Below are 19,165 nucleotides of genomic sequence, written 5' to 3'. Positions count from 1 at the left end.
GATAGCACCGTGAATGGTCAGAAACTGACCAGGGCATCATTGCGTGAGCCTTAGTATAGAGGCCCATGACTAATATTGAGACGGAAGCCACCAAATGGAAAATGCAGTCATACAGCTACAGAAGGCAGCTATTCCGGCAAAGAGAAGCTTGGATATTCGAGATTCTGAAACGCAGAACCTTGAATAAATCTAGATTTGGCAGCAACATTAAATAATTAAAACAAAATAGCACAGATATTTTAACTTCCCAGATATTTTAAAACAAAATAGCACAGAAATTCCCAACTTATCCAGGGTTTTCACTGGCTTTGCTGTATGATGGACTATAATTGCACTGAAGACTAACCTGACTGGATAAATAAATACACCAGATCTTATATGTATATAATTTGATTTTAGTAGGACAGGTCAATGTCGAGAATTTACAACAGAATGCATTTCCTTGGAATCATGAACAACTCAATGATTGTGACCTCAGGAAGCTGGGAGTTACACTGAAAGGAAAACGTGACAGATCTTCAGCTAACAGTTTGGCAACAAATTTCCTTCATGAGCATCTTTTTTATTTTGATCAACATAACAGAACTTGCAAAAGTTGTACAGCTTATAGATAAAACAAATGAAAAGATGGTCAAAACAAAACACACAGTAATATCGGTGAACTAAATCCAAACCTCAACTACAGTGCCCAAACCAAAGGTGCTTCCTCATGCCCAACATCTAATTTCCATCTCTTGGAAAGTTTGAAATAAACTAACTATTTACAGGAAAAAATCTATAGGAAACTATCAAAATAAGGATATGCACTCTTCCTAGGTTCTCTGCTAGAATCCATGGCTACCACATAGTACAAATGGGGGAAAATCTCCACATCCTTTTTAGAGTTGTTCTAAACGAAAAGCAATTTAGTCTAACATCCTGGAGAAATTGGTAGACTCTAATCGCTCATTGCTAGTATTTGCAGATACAGTCCATGCTTATCCAACTCAAGCCAACTAAACTCAACACAAAATTTTATAAATGCTTTTGATCCCAACATCTAACTGTCCTTTCGCTAGATGCAAAAGTCCATAACAAACAAGGCTGTATGACAAATTGTATGGTTAAGAAAAGGATCCCACATATATTGGCAATTGTCAAGAAGGCTTTTCAAGACAGAGTCCCTTGAATTCAGATTTGCTACTAGGTACCATTAGGTGTTTCCCAGATCTCACGGAGCACACAGAAAAGTAAATGTCCAGTTAACAGTATGATTTTAATGTGAATGGTAATTCCAACTGATGGATTAATATTGAAAAAAGAAAGCAGTGTTTCCAAATGAAGATCCTGGTAGATGCAAAATTGACGGACAAAGAATCTCACACAGCAACGGTAGTAGATATAAGAAGAACCTAAAGAAGCTACTAATCCTACACAGAAAAGAAAAAACTGGCAAACTCATGTTCGGCATGCATAAGCTAGGAACTTAAAGTCGCAGGTCCTCAACTTATATACTATTATTATAAACAATTGAGAATGAGAGAATTGCTAGCTAGTTGCGGAAAGGAAATAAAGAACAAGAAATATTCAAACCTGGGAATGAGGCAACATGATCAGATCTTAGTGACTTTCAAAGATTCTACTGCTTTACGTGGTGGGCTGGTTCTGTACATTTAAAAAGGGTAAGTCATCTCAATTCAGTTGTAAGTGTAATTAGAACCAAAAAAAAAAAAAAAAAAAGCAAATAGCCAGTTTCTTAAACTGATGCAAATTAAGCAAGGAAATCATTTAGGCTGAGATGTATGACCAAATTAAACATGGACAGGCAAGTTGCATTACTGCATAGAGCAAGGTTTACACCTGAGGCTTAAATGACCATCTCATTTATCATGTGACTAAAGATGATGATTAATACTACTGGTCAATTGAGACTCATTCTTTAGATTGACAAGCCAAGCCCCAGCCCAATGGTGAATGATTCGAGAACCATCAACCTACATCACACGCAATAATACAAAGGGATTGCTAAAGGAGAGGAAAGAGCCAAGATATCAGCCCTTAAGAACTCCTGAAGCATCAAACTCCTGTGCACCATTGATGGCAGAAGCACGAGCAGCACAATGTCACCAATGGTCTTTGGATGGTTGTTTAACAATCAGCAAAATAACTAGCAGACAATAACTCTACTCCCCATGGGAGGTTGTCACTGATGTCTACGACCTTCAAAGCTTACTACAGATTGATATATTTGCAAGTGAGATTATTGTCTTCAACATCCTTGAAGGACGTGCATTGTAAGAGCTGCTAATCAGCTCTCACAAGAAGTCAATTAGTGGGGACTAACTTAGCAACCTCTAACCTTTTGATGTCCAGGATCTTCTTTTTTTCTAATGGAGGCTTTTATATACAGCTAAGTGTACTAATATGATTCATGAATGAAAGACCCTTTTTCAAAAGGACTACTAGTTTTGTGGAAGGCTTACATGTCAACTAAATTTGAGCGGTGAACCGCTGTTAAAATCATTGATCCTTGTGTGCAAATTACGAGGACTACAGATGTAATATGCACCTTGACTTCGGAGTGTGATTGCCATTAGCACGTATCCCATGTGCCGTGGAACCACACAGCCTAGGATGTAAATGTGACAGCGATTGGTAAAGCAAAGGGAACAACAATTGTGCTGTGGGTTACTGAGAACTCAAGTCTGATGTGGAGTCAGAAGGATTTGTTATTTGACATATAAGTTCAAACTTCACACTCATTCCCAACTTAGTATTCCTAAGAGCAAGTGTCTACATGGACATACACCTGACAGTTGCATTAGGCTTCAACCGAGCCACAATTTTACCCTGGCAAATTGTCTCAATTTAGCTACTGCTGAAAAAAAGGACTTGCATATATTGTATTTAAGTTATATATATTTGCATATTGTGTGCCCTAAAGCTACTATGATCAAAATGAATAGGCTTTGATTGAGGTGCCTCAAATTAGGGACCTACATATTATGCGCATCTTTGTGCCAATCTAACCTGATAACATGCCAACCATCCAAAAGCATGTGCTCCACCGGAGTTGATAAAGTGCTCAAAACATATTGAGATTTTATAATAACATATGGCCAAACCTGGCCTTCAAATCTCATGCCTTCATTTGTCTATCACTTCAAGTTTACAAAACTTAGACGTTATTTAAATGCTAAATTCCTTACCCAACAGCGTTAAGTAGTTTATCAAGTGAACTCACCTTAGACTGCAGAATCTTTTGGCTGTCAATAAAGTACTGATTGGGATGGTTGATGCCAGCATCACATGATGATCCATGAACAGCTTCAAATGTTAATGTACACGCCACCTGAATTCATGGGAAAAGAACATTCATGAGCAACACTTTGACGGTAAAGGGAAATAAACAAGCACTAAAAGCAAGTTATGGGGTGTGTTCTCAGACCTGATAATGTCGGTTTCGCACTTTGTCAATTATGTCATCCATTCCTCGATTACCTACTCCCATTCCACCAAGAGCAGCCCTTAGATTTTCTTCACTGTCACATACAATTGATGAACCAAGATCAATATGTATGGTTCAGTACAAATACTCTGTGTTATGTTTCAGAAGCAGCATAATGTCGTAAATGGAGTCAGATGTTGCTCTATAGATATTACCATAAAGATGGATGCAATAGTGTTGGTTTAAAAGCATATGATAAGTAATCTTTGAGGTTAACTACAGATTAAAATCCATACAAGCATATAAAACTTCAATTAAGGACCGGAGACAAATTCTTAAGTTATAGAAATAAGAAGAATTGTATATGTGATCTGGTAGTCAGAGCAAGTCTTTGCTGCACCTAGTGCAGGTGAGCCAAACTCATGCCACTTTAGAGCTGTTAGGTCCCACAAGGGGCCCACCTTATACGACAGGGAATATGAGTTGGGCTCACATGCACTGGAGCAGCCAAGATGTTCCTTGTTACTACACGCATCTCTTCATCTAACTCAAAATTGGATCAAGCAAGTAGACATTAATACAGCAATTGGATAGACAAGCCAGTAATTCTTATCCATTATTAGAGCATCAGCACAAACAAAATGTGGAGCTCCAGTATGACAGCTTTCTAGATGCCTCTACAACTTAGAATCATTGGAGTTGATCCAGTCAGGCAGTTCACATGTTTGTTCAACTGATGTAAACATCACTATCATATGACATGGTTGTTACTATGTAGTCTGTTCCTAGGCATAAGGAAATTTAATCATCAGTAGTCAAGATCAATTGTACAAACAATGAGACTGCAATCCTAATCCTGGAGGTCAGGAACATGTAACATGCCCAGTCAATACCCTCTCCTCCTTGCAAGAGTTGAGGAGGAAAAGAACAACTTGCATCATGAGCGAGGCCAAATAATTCAATTATCACCTTGTTGTTACCTAAACAAAAAACATCCAGATTATTCTTCCAATGAATACAAAATATACGCCATAGGCACCTAACAGATTATTACCACATTTCAGCAAGGTTTTCAAGTTATGTAGGATTTGCCATCCAATATTCAGAATAACAGAAGGTTCCCAAGCATGGTCAAATGAGAGACCAAAAATGTCTCTACTACCATCTTTGAGGCCACATCGATGTTTCACAAGATGAAGAGTAGGCAAGGACTTCGAAGAAATTCCTTGAGAAACAGAGAACTGTGATGCTATTTGGTGAACTTTAAAATAGTGATTAGGACTATCAGGTGGTAGGCACTAATTCCATGGCCTAAAATGATGTGACTCCAGAAAAATCAGTGTTTCTTCTCCTTGCTCCTTGGCCTTGTTTATAAATTGACATATACATAACCTTACACATAGAGGTTGGCAGTTAAATTGTTTTGCCTTCACAAATGCTTTATGAAATATCATTAGCACTTGAATTGAACCTGAAATGTCGGAAAGGACACCCATGATGATCCCCAACACCAGGAGTTGATGAAATGACCTTTGACAAGAAAACGGTGTGTAATCCTACAATAACAATAAGAAAAAAAGATAATGATGTATTAAATTCACAGAAGCTAGGATATGCAAAGAGAATTTTGGTTTCACAATGCAATTTGTCGCATTGTTGTGGCAACTCCCAGAAAAGAATGACAAGTACAACATCTTGTAAATGGTTATCAAATAGGTCACTGCCATTTTTGCAAGGAAGGTGAGGGAAAAATAAAGAATGCTTACTGTTCTTTTCCCTTCTCTTCCATAATTGTGTCGTATGTTATAAGCATACTCTTTTTCAAACCTTTCAGCGCCAACCTACAAGAAAATAATCCATCATAACTAAAAGCTGCAATATTTTAGCTGCCCACAACTAATGCATAAATACTGAGAACAATGCACCACAGAAAACATAAAGCCAAGTCTCTACTCAATTACAAACCATTTATATCAATGCTTAATTGTGAACCCAGTGGTCCCAAGAAAAAAGGCTGCTTTGAGGTGGTTTTTTCAATTGAATTAATTTGGATTAAAATTGGTATTAATGCCTAACTAGTCAGAAACACCTCCAGTGCCTTTCGCTCATTAAAAAGAGCTTATGGGGTCAAATTAGTTGCAAGATCTCCGTAAGTAAAGCAATACCTCTATGACCATCAGTGGATCAACCAAAATAAGAACAAAAACAACTCAAAATGAATCTGTGGCATGGCAAGCCGCAAGTCCATGAAGAAGAGTATTGTACTGAATTCAGTACTTACAAATCTTTGAGGTCCAAAGTAGGATATGTTTCAATTTAAGTATTGCTAAGGAGTGAGGTAATTCTAAGAGCAAGCAATATGGCAACCCTATAATGTTGGCTTATTAAAGAATGGATGTCTGCATGGATTGGATACATGAAACAGGTTTCATTACCCATGCCTTCGATCTTGCATTTGGGCCGCCCACTTTCGCTTCGGCTGGTGTCTTAAAGGTCCATGAGTTATTGGGGATTCTAAGGCTTACAATACTATGTAGATGCACCTCATCATCATCATCACAGAGAGAGAGAGAGAGAGAGAGAGAGAGAGAGAAGACAGAGAGATAGATGGATTTATAACAATCATATGACTCTCCTTTAATCCCAATTTCCTCTTGAACCAAGAATACACATTCATGAAGATCAAAGCATTAAAATTACACTAACAACGCACGAGCAACAATTAATCCTAGTCACTTTCCAACAAAATGACAACTTTCTTCATTAACTAGAATCCTAAAAAAAAAATATTGCATGTGATACAAGTCACCATACCTTCTGCAAGTACATCTGAACAGCAGCATCATGCTCGCAACGTACATATAAAGGACCGACACACACACATGCCTATGCACACTGGCAAAATAGAGACACAAACTCAACATGTACGGAGGACCCACACACACCAATCTATGTATGCAAAGTGATGCTACGGGTGGTTATCAACCTCTAAAATGTGCTTACAACTTCCACGAAGACCTCAGAGTTAACATGGTTCATGTCGGCGAACAATAGAGAATTCCCAAATTGGTTATTTAACAGTTAAAAATCTGAAGAATATCAATATATCCTTTTCCACTTGCCATAAACAATGGCCATAGTGAACCACATATATGCTACACTTTAGACCATTCTTTTTTTAATTCAAATTAAATGCAAACTAGTGTGCACACATGCTCAAATGTCCGCTTGCATGACAAAATACCTTGCAGTATACCAGTGCACCTTTATCTAGTTATTAGCACACATCTAATCTCATAAAAGGCATGATCCCTATAAGAAGCATGTATAGCAGTTTCTCATGCCAATAACAACATGCGCCTGTGAAGAGAAGTGGCATTAGCTTAACAGATGACCAATAATTTCTTATCTTTTCACCCTTAGCCTTTTCTTCTTCAATAGAGGAAAGCGGGAGAAAAATGACACTGCACGGGACTTTGTAAACATAAGTACTAAAGGAAAAAGATCTCAGATGACCAGAACACTTGAGAAGCTAATGTCTGATGGAAAAATAATAAACCGACTTACCTTCTGGGAGAATTCAGCTCTCCAGAATGCAAGTGCATCATCCAGCTTCAAGCCAACTCCCTGTATACAGACAGACAAACTTGGAGAGAGGAAAAAGGACTACTGACTAATGGCTAGAAAAAACATGTCAGTCATCCAATTACACATAAATATCTCAGAATCATCATCTTAATCACATTAACTTTAGCAGATATTCGGTATCTGCCAGTGCTTTTCTTTTTTTCTTTTTTACATGTACAAATTGCAGAAATTTTGCTACATTTAACTGCTAATTGCATCAAATGTGGAATGAATTCATCCTTTCTCGCAATTTGGCAAAATAATCCATGGAGACCATTTAATAATAATGTTAAATCATGCGATTATAACCAGATTTTCCAATACAACAAAAGAAAAGTTGTGAGAAAGAACATGTGATTGATATAATAAACAATACAAGGAAATAAATTGGACACTAGATTTACACAAATTTGGCCAGTGAGACTTATTCCATGAGGAGAGTGCACAAGATTCCACTCTAGATTAAGCAGTAAAACCAAGATTACAACCATACTGAAAGACTTAAACTTTTTCCCAAGCCCGAATTATATAACTCATAGTGTTTAGCCATATAATTCCTTGCAAGACAATCTCTCAATCTCACAAAGGAATTCTCAAATCTTACCACAATATTCATTGGCTTAACCATTCAAGTCTCTTAGATGCTGTTTATGAAAAATACCACTTTTCGCAAATATAGTATTTGGATTCATAATAGCAAATCCTTTTTAGTTAAACAACTCTAATCAGGAAACCTACTTGGTTCACTTTTCCATTAGGAGCTCAAACTCAAGACATATTTAAAATAGAAGTATTCATAGAATGTCAAGATATAACAATTAACATGTCAACTGACCACTTTAATTCTTAAAGCAAATTTAAAATGATTTTCATGCATTGCAACAACTGTCCACATTTCTACATATTGAGATATGATAAGACACAGAGCTTCAGATAACCATAAAACGCCATAGTATAATTAACCTTGAGAAAAAGACCTAATTGCATCCTCCCTCCATGCTTTAAATGATGGTCCTCTTTCAACTGCAATTTAGAGCAAAAACAGGAATCAAGGGAGACAAAGAACAGGGGAATAAGTTGTGACGCAGCAGCAGAGTGGAGAGCTTTGCTTTAGAATTATAACACGGACCTTATCATAGAGGTGACGCATACAAGAGGGAAGGAACTCTTAGCCAAGTGATCCTATATCTTTCAGTGATATTTCAGCAGATTCCTTGGCTGAATGCACTTTGTCTAAGTCAGCACATAAGAAATTCTAAAATGAAAATTAAAAGAAGGTGGTTCAAATAAAGGTATAAATACCTGTGAATAATCAGGACCCAAGTAGCTCGTTGACAAAACTTCAAATAATCTAAATGTTATGAAAAAAAAAAAATAGTGAAAAGGTCTGAGGCCATGCATAAAATACATAGCATTGTTACTTTTACTCAGTAAAGGATTGTTACTTCTGGGCAAATACTTACAGGGGTCAAGCGATCTTTCTCTTGTTCTTTGATAGACGTAGGTCCATTTCCTGCAGGCAAAGTAGAATTTGACAGAGTCAGCAAGCAGGCAATTTCACCATGTCTCCTACCAAGTAACAAGCAGGCAGCAGCATCTAACAATATACAGAAACTGTCATTCACCAAATATCAGAAAGAATGAGATTAAAACACACCATGAAATCTCCATCATTTTCATTTCCTATTTCAGTAAAAAAAATGCACTATCTCTTAGATTTCAGATAGCTTTTATCTTTATGGACGTCTTGTTAGAGGGTACCAAGATGATTATTTTATAGGAGAGTGATGGTGTTGAAAAAAATTATATCAATAGAAACATCTCTTTTGGGTAAAACCACAGAAAGGCTCAGCATGCAAAGCCTTTGCAGCCAATTTGTTGCATCTGATAAATGCCTAGCTACATGCAACCTCTTTCTTGGTTTTATGCATCACCTACCCTTAATGTTGTCTTTGAGACTAATGATTGGCTAAAGTAGATACCAAAATATGGCAAGCTTAACCATGACGGATGAAATTACCTGTTTGTCAGGATGAGCGCCTTTGACAGAAAACTACGGAACTGTGTGACAATAAACGAGACCACCTGAGGAGAAAATAACATCATAGAGCCATCAAGCAACCAAACCGAGTTGACAGTGATATGACATGTCAAAAATTGAAGACATTATGTGTCACCTGGATTCATAGCCACATAAGCATTCCTCGATGAATATACACCCTGCGGCCAGCTACAAGTTCTGGAACATCTTCAAAAGGTACCTTCATCAGGTTGAGACAAAGGTAAGTAAAGCAGCCAATCACAGCAGCCAATATGGTCTCGCTGACCAAACTCAAGATGCTCAATAAAGACACTCATCCTTTCATAGATGTGTAGAACTTGATTCAATGAATCATTTGTAGCACATTCAATCGAAGATCTCAAAACAAGTATCTAGCTAAACTAAAATATTGTAGTGATATCAAACTGAGTAAATCGCAAGTAACCAGAACTTCATTAGAAAGAAACATAGACGAAGTGAAGTTAGATTAACCTCACCTTGTAAAATATAGCATCCGCTGCAACAGAGAAAGGTCAAACAAATTTGATTAGAGTTTGAACAAGTAAGAAATCTGTTATACATGATTAATAGCTACAGATCAATGACTTGGGCTGGAACTTGAGTTACAGAAGATGAGATGGAATATCCTCAAATTCACCCAGGCTTTTCTCTTTGAATTTGGCCATTCCTCACTTTACTGGAGACCGAACAGGCATTTACAAGGACATCATGAGGCAAGCCTTTAGCGAATAAGAAAATCTAAAAGATTTCTCCAGGAGACATTCTTTTCTGAAGGCATTGCTGCATTATGACTGACATGATTTGTAGCCTGGAGTATTTAACTCAAGGAAAAAATGTTAACAAACAGTAATTTATCGAAATTATAGCACCTGTTAGCAGAGGCTGACCAATGGAACGTGCAACCTGGCCCAATTTATCCTTTACACTCTGCAGGACAACAGACCAGTAAAACTTTAACAGCCTTTCTGGAAGGTTCAAGCAAGTAAATACATTATGGCAAATAAGGGTTCGTTCAACTAGGTTTCCAGTCAAGCAATACGAGCACGAAAACGGAGTATCAAAACTTTGCAATTCATTAACTCTCTCTCTTGTCATAATCCAACCTTGTAAAAGGGTATTTTCCTACTCTCAAATTCTGCAGTATTAACTGCCTTGTAGGGGAGGTTGAAATCAGCCATAAGTGCTCTCTGAAAGGAATTAGCATGGGATGCAATTAGTCAGTTCCCTGCTTCAGCACCTAAAGGTATGGTGATGCACAAAAAGATCAGTTTCTACCTGAGCTTCTGCACTCACGCTTGAAACGGTATCTGAAGAGCATCGTCTCCATCGAGAGAAAACCACTTCCGCAAATCCTCACTAGGAGAAAAACCATCGAATCGAAGTCAAACACGACCGAATCAATCGCATAAATTAGGCAACTAGCGCAGCACGGCGGACTTCACAATGGCAAATAAAAAATCATAGACCAAAGAACGAGATAAAATATATTGTAAAATTTAATTCTAAGATGCAATATGGAAAAATTCATAGAAACTTAGAATTATTCAAATAAAATTGGATAAAAACTATCAATCATATTCGTCTTTGATTCCATGTCCTGGCTCTAATTTCATATTTCTCACATTTGAGTTGTTGCTTTTGCAGACTAGCTAGTCTCACCGAAGCCTGAAAGTAGTAAATTGAGACACATTTTAATATTATACAGATGAGATAAACTTTGGGAATTTTAATACAATAATTATTAAGTAGGATAATATTTCTTTAACTTGCAGGAGGACTGGCTATAACTAAGTAAGATTTTTTTGTTTAATTATGCGTAATCTTGAGTAAATAATCTTTCATATGTTATTTTAAATAACGTAACTTCAATGGAAACCGGATGAACCCACGAAACGCTTTTGTGGCCAAGACTTAACTGTCATTCTCTGTAAAATGCCAGCACCATTAGTTAATCATTATCTTTAAAAAATTAGTTTTAGTAAATTTATTGCATATATACCAATTTTGAATTTTTGTGGCATTAACCTATAAAAGAATTACTTCACAATTGGATACTTGTGTTGTTCATGCGATTGGTCAAGTCGTACGAAATTAATTCCAACAGACATGAAGAAATGGTTCCAATTTTGAATATGGAACTCATCCCAATCTCAAAAGTCCTTGGTTCATCTAAGGCAGTACTAAGTTCAACGCTTGACTTTATGTACACTCGCACCTTGTTAGGATTGTAGTGACGAGCTCGTCCATCGGGACTTTATTGTTCAAATAATATTCTGTAACAAGTGTGCCGCTCTCGTAGTAATGCTTGGGCATCTGTTCATACTGGATAGTTTTTCGTTCGCCTAAAAACATTTTTTAAAACATAATCTTTTCTATCTCCAGTCTCTTTCCTTGCATCCACGGCTATAAATAGAGCTAGCCTGCCCTCACCACACCACACCGCCTGCACACTCTCTTCCTCTAGTTTTGCTCTCTCTAAACACTCAAAAGCCTAGCCTCTCTTTTCTCTTGCTCTCTCTCTCTCTCTTTGAGATTCGAGATAATGGCGAGCAAGACCGTCAGCCAGATTCTCCGGAGGGAGAGAAGCAAGGTTGACCAGAGCATGTTGAACAGCCTGCTTGCCATTTTCGACGACGAGAAGTTCATGAAGGAGATGGTGGACACTCACGCTCCAGACGAAGGAGACGTCGATGTCCAGTCTCTCTTCCTTCTCGTCGACAACACCCTCCGTGGAACTGCTGCGATCGCCGACTCCGTCGTCAACCCTAAGGTAAAAAATTGTGATAATACCATACATTTTGTGTATTTGTGGGTGCGTGCGAGAGATACAGTATTAAATGGTTTTACTAAGCTTAGTAATCTATCAAAATGCGCGTTTATGGTGTAAACCATAGTGAATTAAACCATCTTTCGCAAATAAACCTGAAGACTGCATTTGATTGGCCGAATATAACTCTAGGTCAGATAATTTTTATTTAATCCGACATTTGAGGTAATGTAAAAATCTGGATAAAAAGAATTCTCACCTAGAGGGTGAGGTATAATGTGAATATGTTCGGATATTGCATAACCAAGGCTACGGAGTCTTGTCGCCGTGGCCACCTCCACATAAAATCGTTGACCACTGCCCAAGGACTACCACCACAACACCCGGTAGTCATCACCTCCGTCCTCAACCACCGCCGCAACCAATCACCACCGGCTCATTGTCTCTTGGCTGGCAACCTGTCACCTCGGATTTCCACTTGGTAGGCCGTGGTCGTCATCACCGTCGTTGAGCTCGAGCTCAGCCGACACATTCGAGCCTTAGATCTCAAATTTGAGGTTGACCAAACCTTGGATCTAAGATCGAGGGCTTGGGATGAGCGCCGCCAGGCCAAAGCTTATGTGCGGCTACAGCTCCTTCCCTCAATGACGGTGATGATAAGGAAGGAGAGACCTAACACTTCCAGTTGTTTGTGGTGGTTGTGACCGTCGTCGCCTTAGTCCATAGGTTGCCGGCACGGTGGATAACATACATCAATATTCGACATTTACCACCGACTTTATTAGATACTAGAAATTTCATTACATCTTTATCCATTCCTGCTTTACTAAGGCCAAACGAGTAGCTCAAATTCTACAACATTAATGGACCTAGAACTTTTGGTCTGGGGATCATATATTTAACTAGAACAGTCACCGCCACGTACAATTATGATGAAGGCCATGCAATATACCAAACACAGAAGGGACTGACGTGACATATCTCTCTGTCTCTCTCATGCCTACTTTTTTTACTTTCTTCTGTTATGACATGGCCAAGGTGAAAAAAGAAGAGATAAAGCAAAGCAATCGATCTGATAACAGCATTATCCACGCACGGCAACGACATGCATTATTGAGCTATTGGACAAGCACATTGGCTGTCCACCCCGCTTCACCCTTTTCCACTTGCTTTTTTTATCTTTTGACATGGCCGACGACAAACAAGAAAGATAAAGCAAGGGATCTGAAAATTGCATCCGGGCAGAATTAATTAATAGGTTTTGACTACGGCGAGTCCTTTCTTGATAAGTAGAAGTGTTGATGGGTCAAATGAAATGACAGCTACCAATTGTTGTCCCTCTAGATATAGATCGAATTTTCATGTTTCGCAAAAGGGCGAATTGTTAGAGAAGCTTCGACAGGTAAATTAATTAATATGCGCCAGAAAGTTTACTTTTCCAAATCATTAAGCAACCCGCCGGCAATGGCAGTCAACTTTTGTGGGGGCTCGTATCCATCTATCTAATCATGAGAATATCTTTTAGGTTAATATCCTGAAAAATCATAAATTGATACATTTATTATAAATTTGTCTCAAAATATTTTTTAATCACCAAAAACCTAAATTGGTATACCTTTTACCAATTTACTTCAAACTTATACACTTGTGACAAATTTACTTTATGTTAATTTTCGTTAAATATTATTATCAAATTATTAAGTTAAATGACACGTGACAGTTGACTAATATACTAATTTGGGATTTTACACTCCGTTTGTCAAATTTTACAATTTTTGTAATTTTTGTGATATTAATCCAATTTAGCGGAGAGTATATTTGTTACAAATTTACTAGTTTGGGATTTTTTTCGGTCGAATAAATTAGTTTGGGATAAATTTATTATAAATATACAAGTTTATGATTTTTTATGGTCGATCGGGTAAATTTGTCAAAGGTATATCAGGTTTGGGGTTTTTATGATAAAAAATAGTTTTTGGTAAATTTGTCATGGGTGTACCAGTTTGTGGTTTTTCAGGGTATTAACCATTTTTTTTTTTTCGGTCATCCACTTACTCATGTGAATGGTCGATATCTTTTTGTACGATGAGAAGAGCACCTTCAAATCAAGTACAATCCTGATACGTGGACTATCTTAATCAAGTTGAACACAAGCTAAATGACACTTACTGAGTGCTTAATAAACTACTAGTAACAATTTTTCTTTGTTGGTTGGTTTAATAATAAGGTTAGTTTAAATTTAGACTACAATCCTGATTTCAACATGTCAGCACCCGCACACCTCATATCCCTCGTTCATAGTTAAATATTTTTCCCCCCACTAACCAGGGTATGTGAGAGGCAAAGGTTGCTGCATATTGAGTGGTTTTATGAATTTCGTGCACCAAAGCATTTCTTCTTTGCTTTTTTTTTTGCACTTGTCTCGTATCTAGGTCAGCACTAAATAGCACGTCATTCTCATTTAGTCCTCAACCTTTCTAGATAGAGGTTAGAATTATAGCTTTTATTACAATTTTCTTGTGCTTATTCCACTTTGCATCTAAGCACAAATTTGATCAAATAAGAATTTAATAGGTTTGACGATTTGGTTGCACTTATATATAATAATAAAAAGGGTTAATACTCTGAAAAACGCCAAATTAGTATAGCTATAACAAATTTACCATAAACTATTTTTTTGATCACCAGAAATCCTAAACTGGTATACCTTTGACAAATTTACCCCAAACTGATACACTTGTGACAAATTTACCCTCTGTTAATTTTTGTTAAATATTATAGTTAAATTACTAAGTTAAATGACACATGACAATTGACTGATATATCAATTCGTGATTTTACGCTGTATTTGTCACAATTTAATTTTTTTTTGATTTTTGTAATACTAATCTAATTTAGCGGAGGGTATATTTGTCTCAAATTTGCCAATTTGGGGTTTTTTATGGTTGAATAAATTAGTTTGGGATAAATTTGTCATAGGCATACTTAGTTTGGAGTTTTTCTTGGTAAAAAAAAAATAGATTTTCGTAAATTTGTCACATGTGTATGCAGGTTTGGGGTTTTTCGGAGTATTAACCCTATCTTTTTTTTTTTTTTGGGTAAAAGGTAAGAATAATCACGAGAAATCTATTCATCCTTAAGTCAATGACACAATAATCAATATGACATAGGAAATTAGATCGAACTCATCATAAGTTGTTATTTATTTAATTGATTATATATGTATTTTATTAAGGGTTCATTTTTTCTCTGATTCTGAGGATTTTGACAGTAATTCTTATAGATTTACCTTTTGAACGCTCTTTTTTAGTTTGATTTAATAAGCATTTTTCAAAAATTAAGAATTTACAACACTTGTAAAAGTAAATCAAATAAAACTATTTTTATTATCAACAAAAATGATTGTGTATAAATCATTCTTAAAGAATTTAATTTTTTTTTTTTTGCGAAACAACCGCATCTTAGGATATACTTTCATCACTAGTGAATTTTTGAATAAAAATGACAATTTTTAGTTATAAATTATGATCATATATCTATACGTAATTTCAATGGAATAACTGTGGATTCCTTAGTTTAACAGTTAAAAAGCAAGAATTTTTTTCTCATCATATCGTTTAATTAGTGCCTCCCTCTCTCCAGCAATTAGTCTTACATATGCATAAGCTGCAGGGCACTCAAGGATCTGGAAGCCCTGCATTCAAGCCACCAAAAGAGGGCTTCAATCCACCCCTAGCAGCAATCAGCGAAGTGGCTTGTGAGGTATGTTGTTATGTCCCTTCCAATATTTTATTTTCGTTTATGTGAAGAATGGCTTTTGTTTTGGCTACTTTTACTGTTTAGAGCTTGGTAATAACTAATCCCATGTAGTGACATCATCATCATTATCATCATGTTATCAGATCACATGCAAGGCACTGGACACCAAAAATGTGCGTGAAACGATGAACTCGATCTTTCACGAGCTATCGAGCTACTCCTGGGTCAATAAGGCTGTGATTACCCTTTCGTCGCTTGCTCTATTCTATGGCGATTTTTGGCGACTCTCTCAGATCCAACCATCGGACAAGCTCGCGGAATCGCTGGCCATACTGAAGGGGTTACCTGCAATCATCAAGCCGTCAGACGTGCAAAAGATCCAAGTGTATGGAGTTCTGAATGAAATGATCAAGACCACATTGAGCATGACTGAGTGCATCGTGGAGTTCGAGCACGACAGCAAAGATGTTCCTGAGCTGTCCACAACAATCGACATCCCAAGCAGCGTTTATCAGATCATCATCAGTGTCCTCGCTTGCTCGATTCAGTTCACCAGCCTCATCAGCCTCGTCGATGAGTACGAGTCACTAACGATCCCCTCTTTAGCATCTCTTTTGGGAAAAAAGAAACATGTTTTACAGCTTTTATTTTATTTCTTTATGAAAACATGTAATGAATCATCTAAAAACATTTCCATAGACTCGAATTTTAAAGGAGAGCATTCTTTTTCACTTTCTCTTAAAGAGGGCTCCTGTTATTTTCAGCTACAAGGGAAAAGATCTCCCGACCTTTGCTCGGAAAGTGAACATGATCCACCACACTATCAAGAGACATTACGAAGATTACAAGCAAAAAAAAAGGGTAATAGTTAATTTCTTCGATTTGTGATATTCATGCTTTGAATATTAGACTAAGGTTCTCATTAGTTTCAATTTGAATGTAGAGGAAATTAGAGAATATCAGAGGTTGCAGCGACTATTTAATGCCCCTACTGATAATGTGGAGCTCATCAAGGCCTTGGTTTACACCAAGGACGATCCTCAGCCACTCTACATTGGCTCAAAGAAGACCACGGTTCTATCTTCTAACTCTCTAATTCCACAACACTTATATGTTTTTTTTTTTTTTTTTTAATTTTTGGTCAAACTTTATGTTCTTAGTTGAGTACCACAATGATGCTATGGTCGTAAACTCGTCCTTGTCAAATATTTCCTTTTCAACTGATTTGCTGAAATCAAAACATAACATTTGTTCTCACCTAGGTGGCACTTATATACCTAGCTTTGGCCCTTGTGTAAATTTGTCTTGTCGGCTTTAGTGTTAGCGGCCAAAGGAGTGAAATGTTGATCCTTGTTCATTGTTCCACGACACACAGGATAAGGTCGAGTCCCTGCGGAGGAAGAATGTGATGCTGCTGATTTCTGATCTAAAATTGACCTCTTACGACCTTTCCATCCTCATCAAGATCTACAGCGAGAGCAAGTTCCATGAGGAGCGCTATGAGATCGTGTGGGTCCCGATCATCGAGCAAGAAGGCGAGGACGTAAACAACCAGTTCAAGAATCTACAGTCGCAAATGCTGTGGTACTCAGTGCACTACCCGACACTTATCAACAAGGTGGCCATCAAGATCATCAAGGAGAAGTGGCACTATAGGCAAGAGACCATCGTGACTGTGTTGGATCCCCAAGGAAGGGTCTCACACAAAATGCCACGAGCATGATTAGGCTCTGGGGATGGGATGCTTTCCCTTTCAGTGAATCAGTGGAAAAAACCTTATTGAGCAAGCCTGGTATCAGCTGGTTTCAGCTCTTGTTGACTGACATGGTCATTCCTAAGATAAATGAAGCTGTAAGAAGTTCTATGTTTTTAATTCTTTTTCACTTTCCTTTTACCCATTCGCTTAACGAAGAAAAACTGTGCTCTAACTTAATTAATTAAGCGAATTTAATTAATTTATGGAGGGTTGGAGATTTTAATGTAAATTTAGAATCAATTGAAAGATTTATGCAATAAAATATGAGAACTAAGCAGACCATTTCACAGTATCTTATTTCTGCTAACGTATACTACCCATCTTAAGTTAGAGGTAGGCTTTGCCGAAATTTTGTGGAAAACTTGAAATTAGAGGATGATCGTTTGCTTTGTATTGTAGAGATATGAGGACTGATCCGTAAGAACTTTTTTCATTGATTATTGATCCGATTGATTATCATTGATCAGATCAAGTCTCAGAAGTACATCCTCCTTTATGGAGCTGAAGACAACAAGGCAATCCACGAAATTGAGGAGCCAGTGAAGAAGATCATCGAAGATCGTGTTCCCATCGCCGCCTACAATGTCACCAAAAATCAGCTTTTCTGGAGCCGCCTCGAGAGCCTTATGCTGTCAAAACTGCAAACCAAAGCGGATGTGCACGAACCGCTCATGCAGGACGTCCTCAGCCTCTACACCAACTTCAAGAAGGACGGTGGGTTCGCGGTCCTCACTAGGGGTTCGCGGGTCGTGATCAACGACTCGATTGTTGACGTCACCAAGGTCTTGTCCCAGTACGAGACCAATTGGAAGGGGCCGGTCAAAAGGAATGAGATGACGTTCGATGCAGCCTTCAAGGAGCACCGCGAGCGGGTCTACGTTCTTCCAGGTGCCACCACTTCTACATCCCGAACATGGTGGGCTACATCCCGGAGGACGTGAAGTGTCCAATTTGTCCCCGCATGATGAAGAACTTTGTCAAGTTTGAGTGTTGCCATGGCGCACATTAGGCAACCTATGCATCTCTCTGCTGGTCCATGTCCCCAATAAAGGAGCTATGCGAGAACTCTATTAGGCCAGGACATGAAATAAGAGGACTGTTTGCTGAGTCCTTGAGTTTGTGAGTTGCCCACGTTTAGGGCAACCATTATCTAAGTTGGCATGTACAAGTACTTCGTTTGAGCACGTAGTTTTTCGCTCTAAAATTTGCTTTGGTCCTCTTTCTCATTCTTCTGCATCTACAGAATGACAATGTACCGTCCAAAAGCAACTTAGTGAATTGATGAGCAACTTAATATTTGAGTAATTGACCATGCTTTCATTGAACACCTTAAATTTTTAGAGTCACAGACTATCAGCCCTTAGAGCAGTTGGCTTCGGCAAGAAATCACCAAAAAAGAAATTGGAGATAGAGAGAATAAATAGGTGAGGATTTTCCAGACGCAATATCTAATTGATACTTGTAGGCTTGTAGCAGCCTATACATGTAGCGAGAGAACGACCCAAAGGAACTATATACGAATTATGTCGTTGACATAAACAACAAGATTACTCTTTGATTGGACTGAGACAAAGAATCATTGAGGGATCGAATAACAACATAAAAGAAGCAAATATAAGTGATTAAACGAGAAGAGCGCGGAAACTTAGTGACAGCTCCACAAATAAGGAAACGTGGAGATCACCAGGGACAAATTGAATTGTGATAATTGCACAACTGAACTGAGAGTCTTCTCCAAGAACTCATGTCATCCTGTTGGTAAAATGT

The 19,165-nt window shown here is 37.7% G+C and overlaps 1 protein-coding gene and 1 pseudogene across 1 annotated transcript in view; one reads left to right on the top strand and one right to left on the bottom strand.

Moving 5' to 3' along the window:
* Positions 1 to 475: 475 nt before the first annotated feature.
* On the bottom strand, positions 476 to 11,429 carry LOC120287457 (annotated as a pseudogene).
* A 157-nt stretch (positions 11,430 to 11,586) lies between these two features.
* The window catches only part of LOC104456128 (protein SIEVE ELEMENT OCCLUSION B), a 73,519-nt gene continuing 65,940 nt past the window's right edge, over positions 11,587 to 19,165 (top strand). Inside the window, exons 1-3 of the mRNA XM_039300974.1 lie at positions 11,587 to 11,886; positions 15,556 to 15,645; positions 15,786 to 16,219. Coding sequence (XP_039156908.1) covers positions 11,659 to 11,886; positions 15,556 to 15,645; positions 15,786 to 16,219 — 752 coding nt within the window. The 5' untranslated portion in view covers positions 11,587 to 11,658. The remainder of the gene's footprint in view (positions 11,887 to 15,555; positions 15,646 to 15,785; positions 16,220 to 19,165) is intronic.

Source organism: Eucalyptus grandis, chromosome 8 (assembly GCF_016545825.1).
Source record: "Eucalyptus grandis isolate ANBG69807.140 chromosome 8, ASM1654582v1, whole genome shotgun sequence".
Taxonomy (NCBI): Eukaryota; Viridiplantae; Streptophyta; class Magnoliopsida; order Myrtales; family Myrtaceae; genus Eucalyptus; species Eucalyptus grandis.
This window is presented reverse-complemented; position numbering and strand designations above follow the sequence as displayed.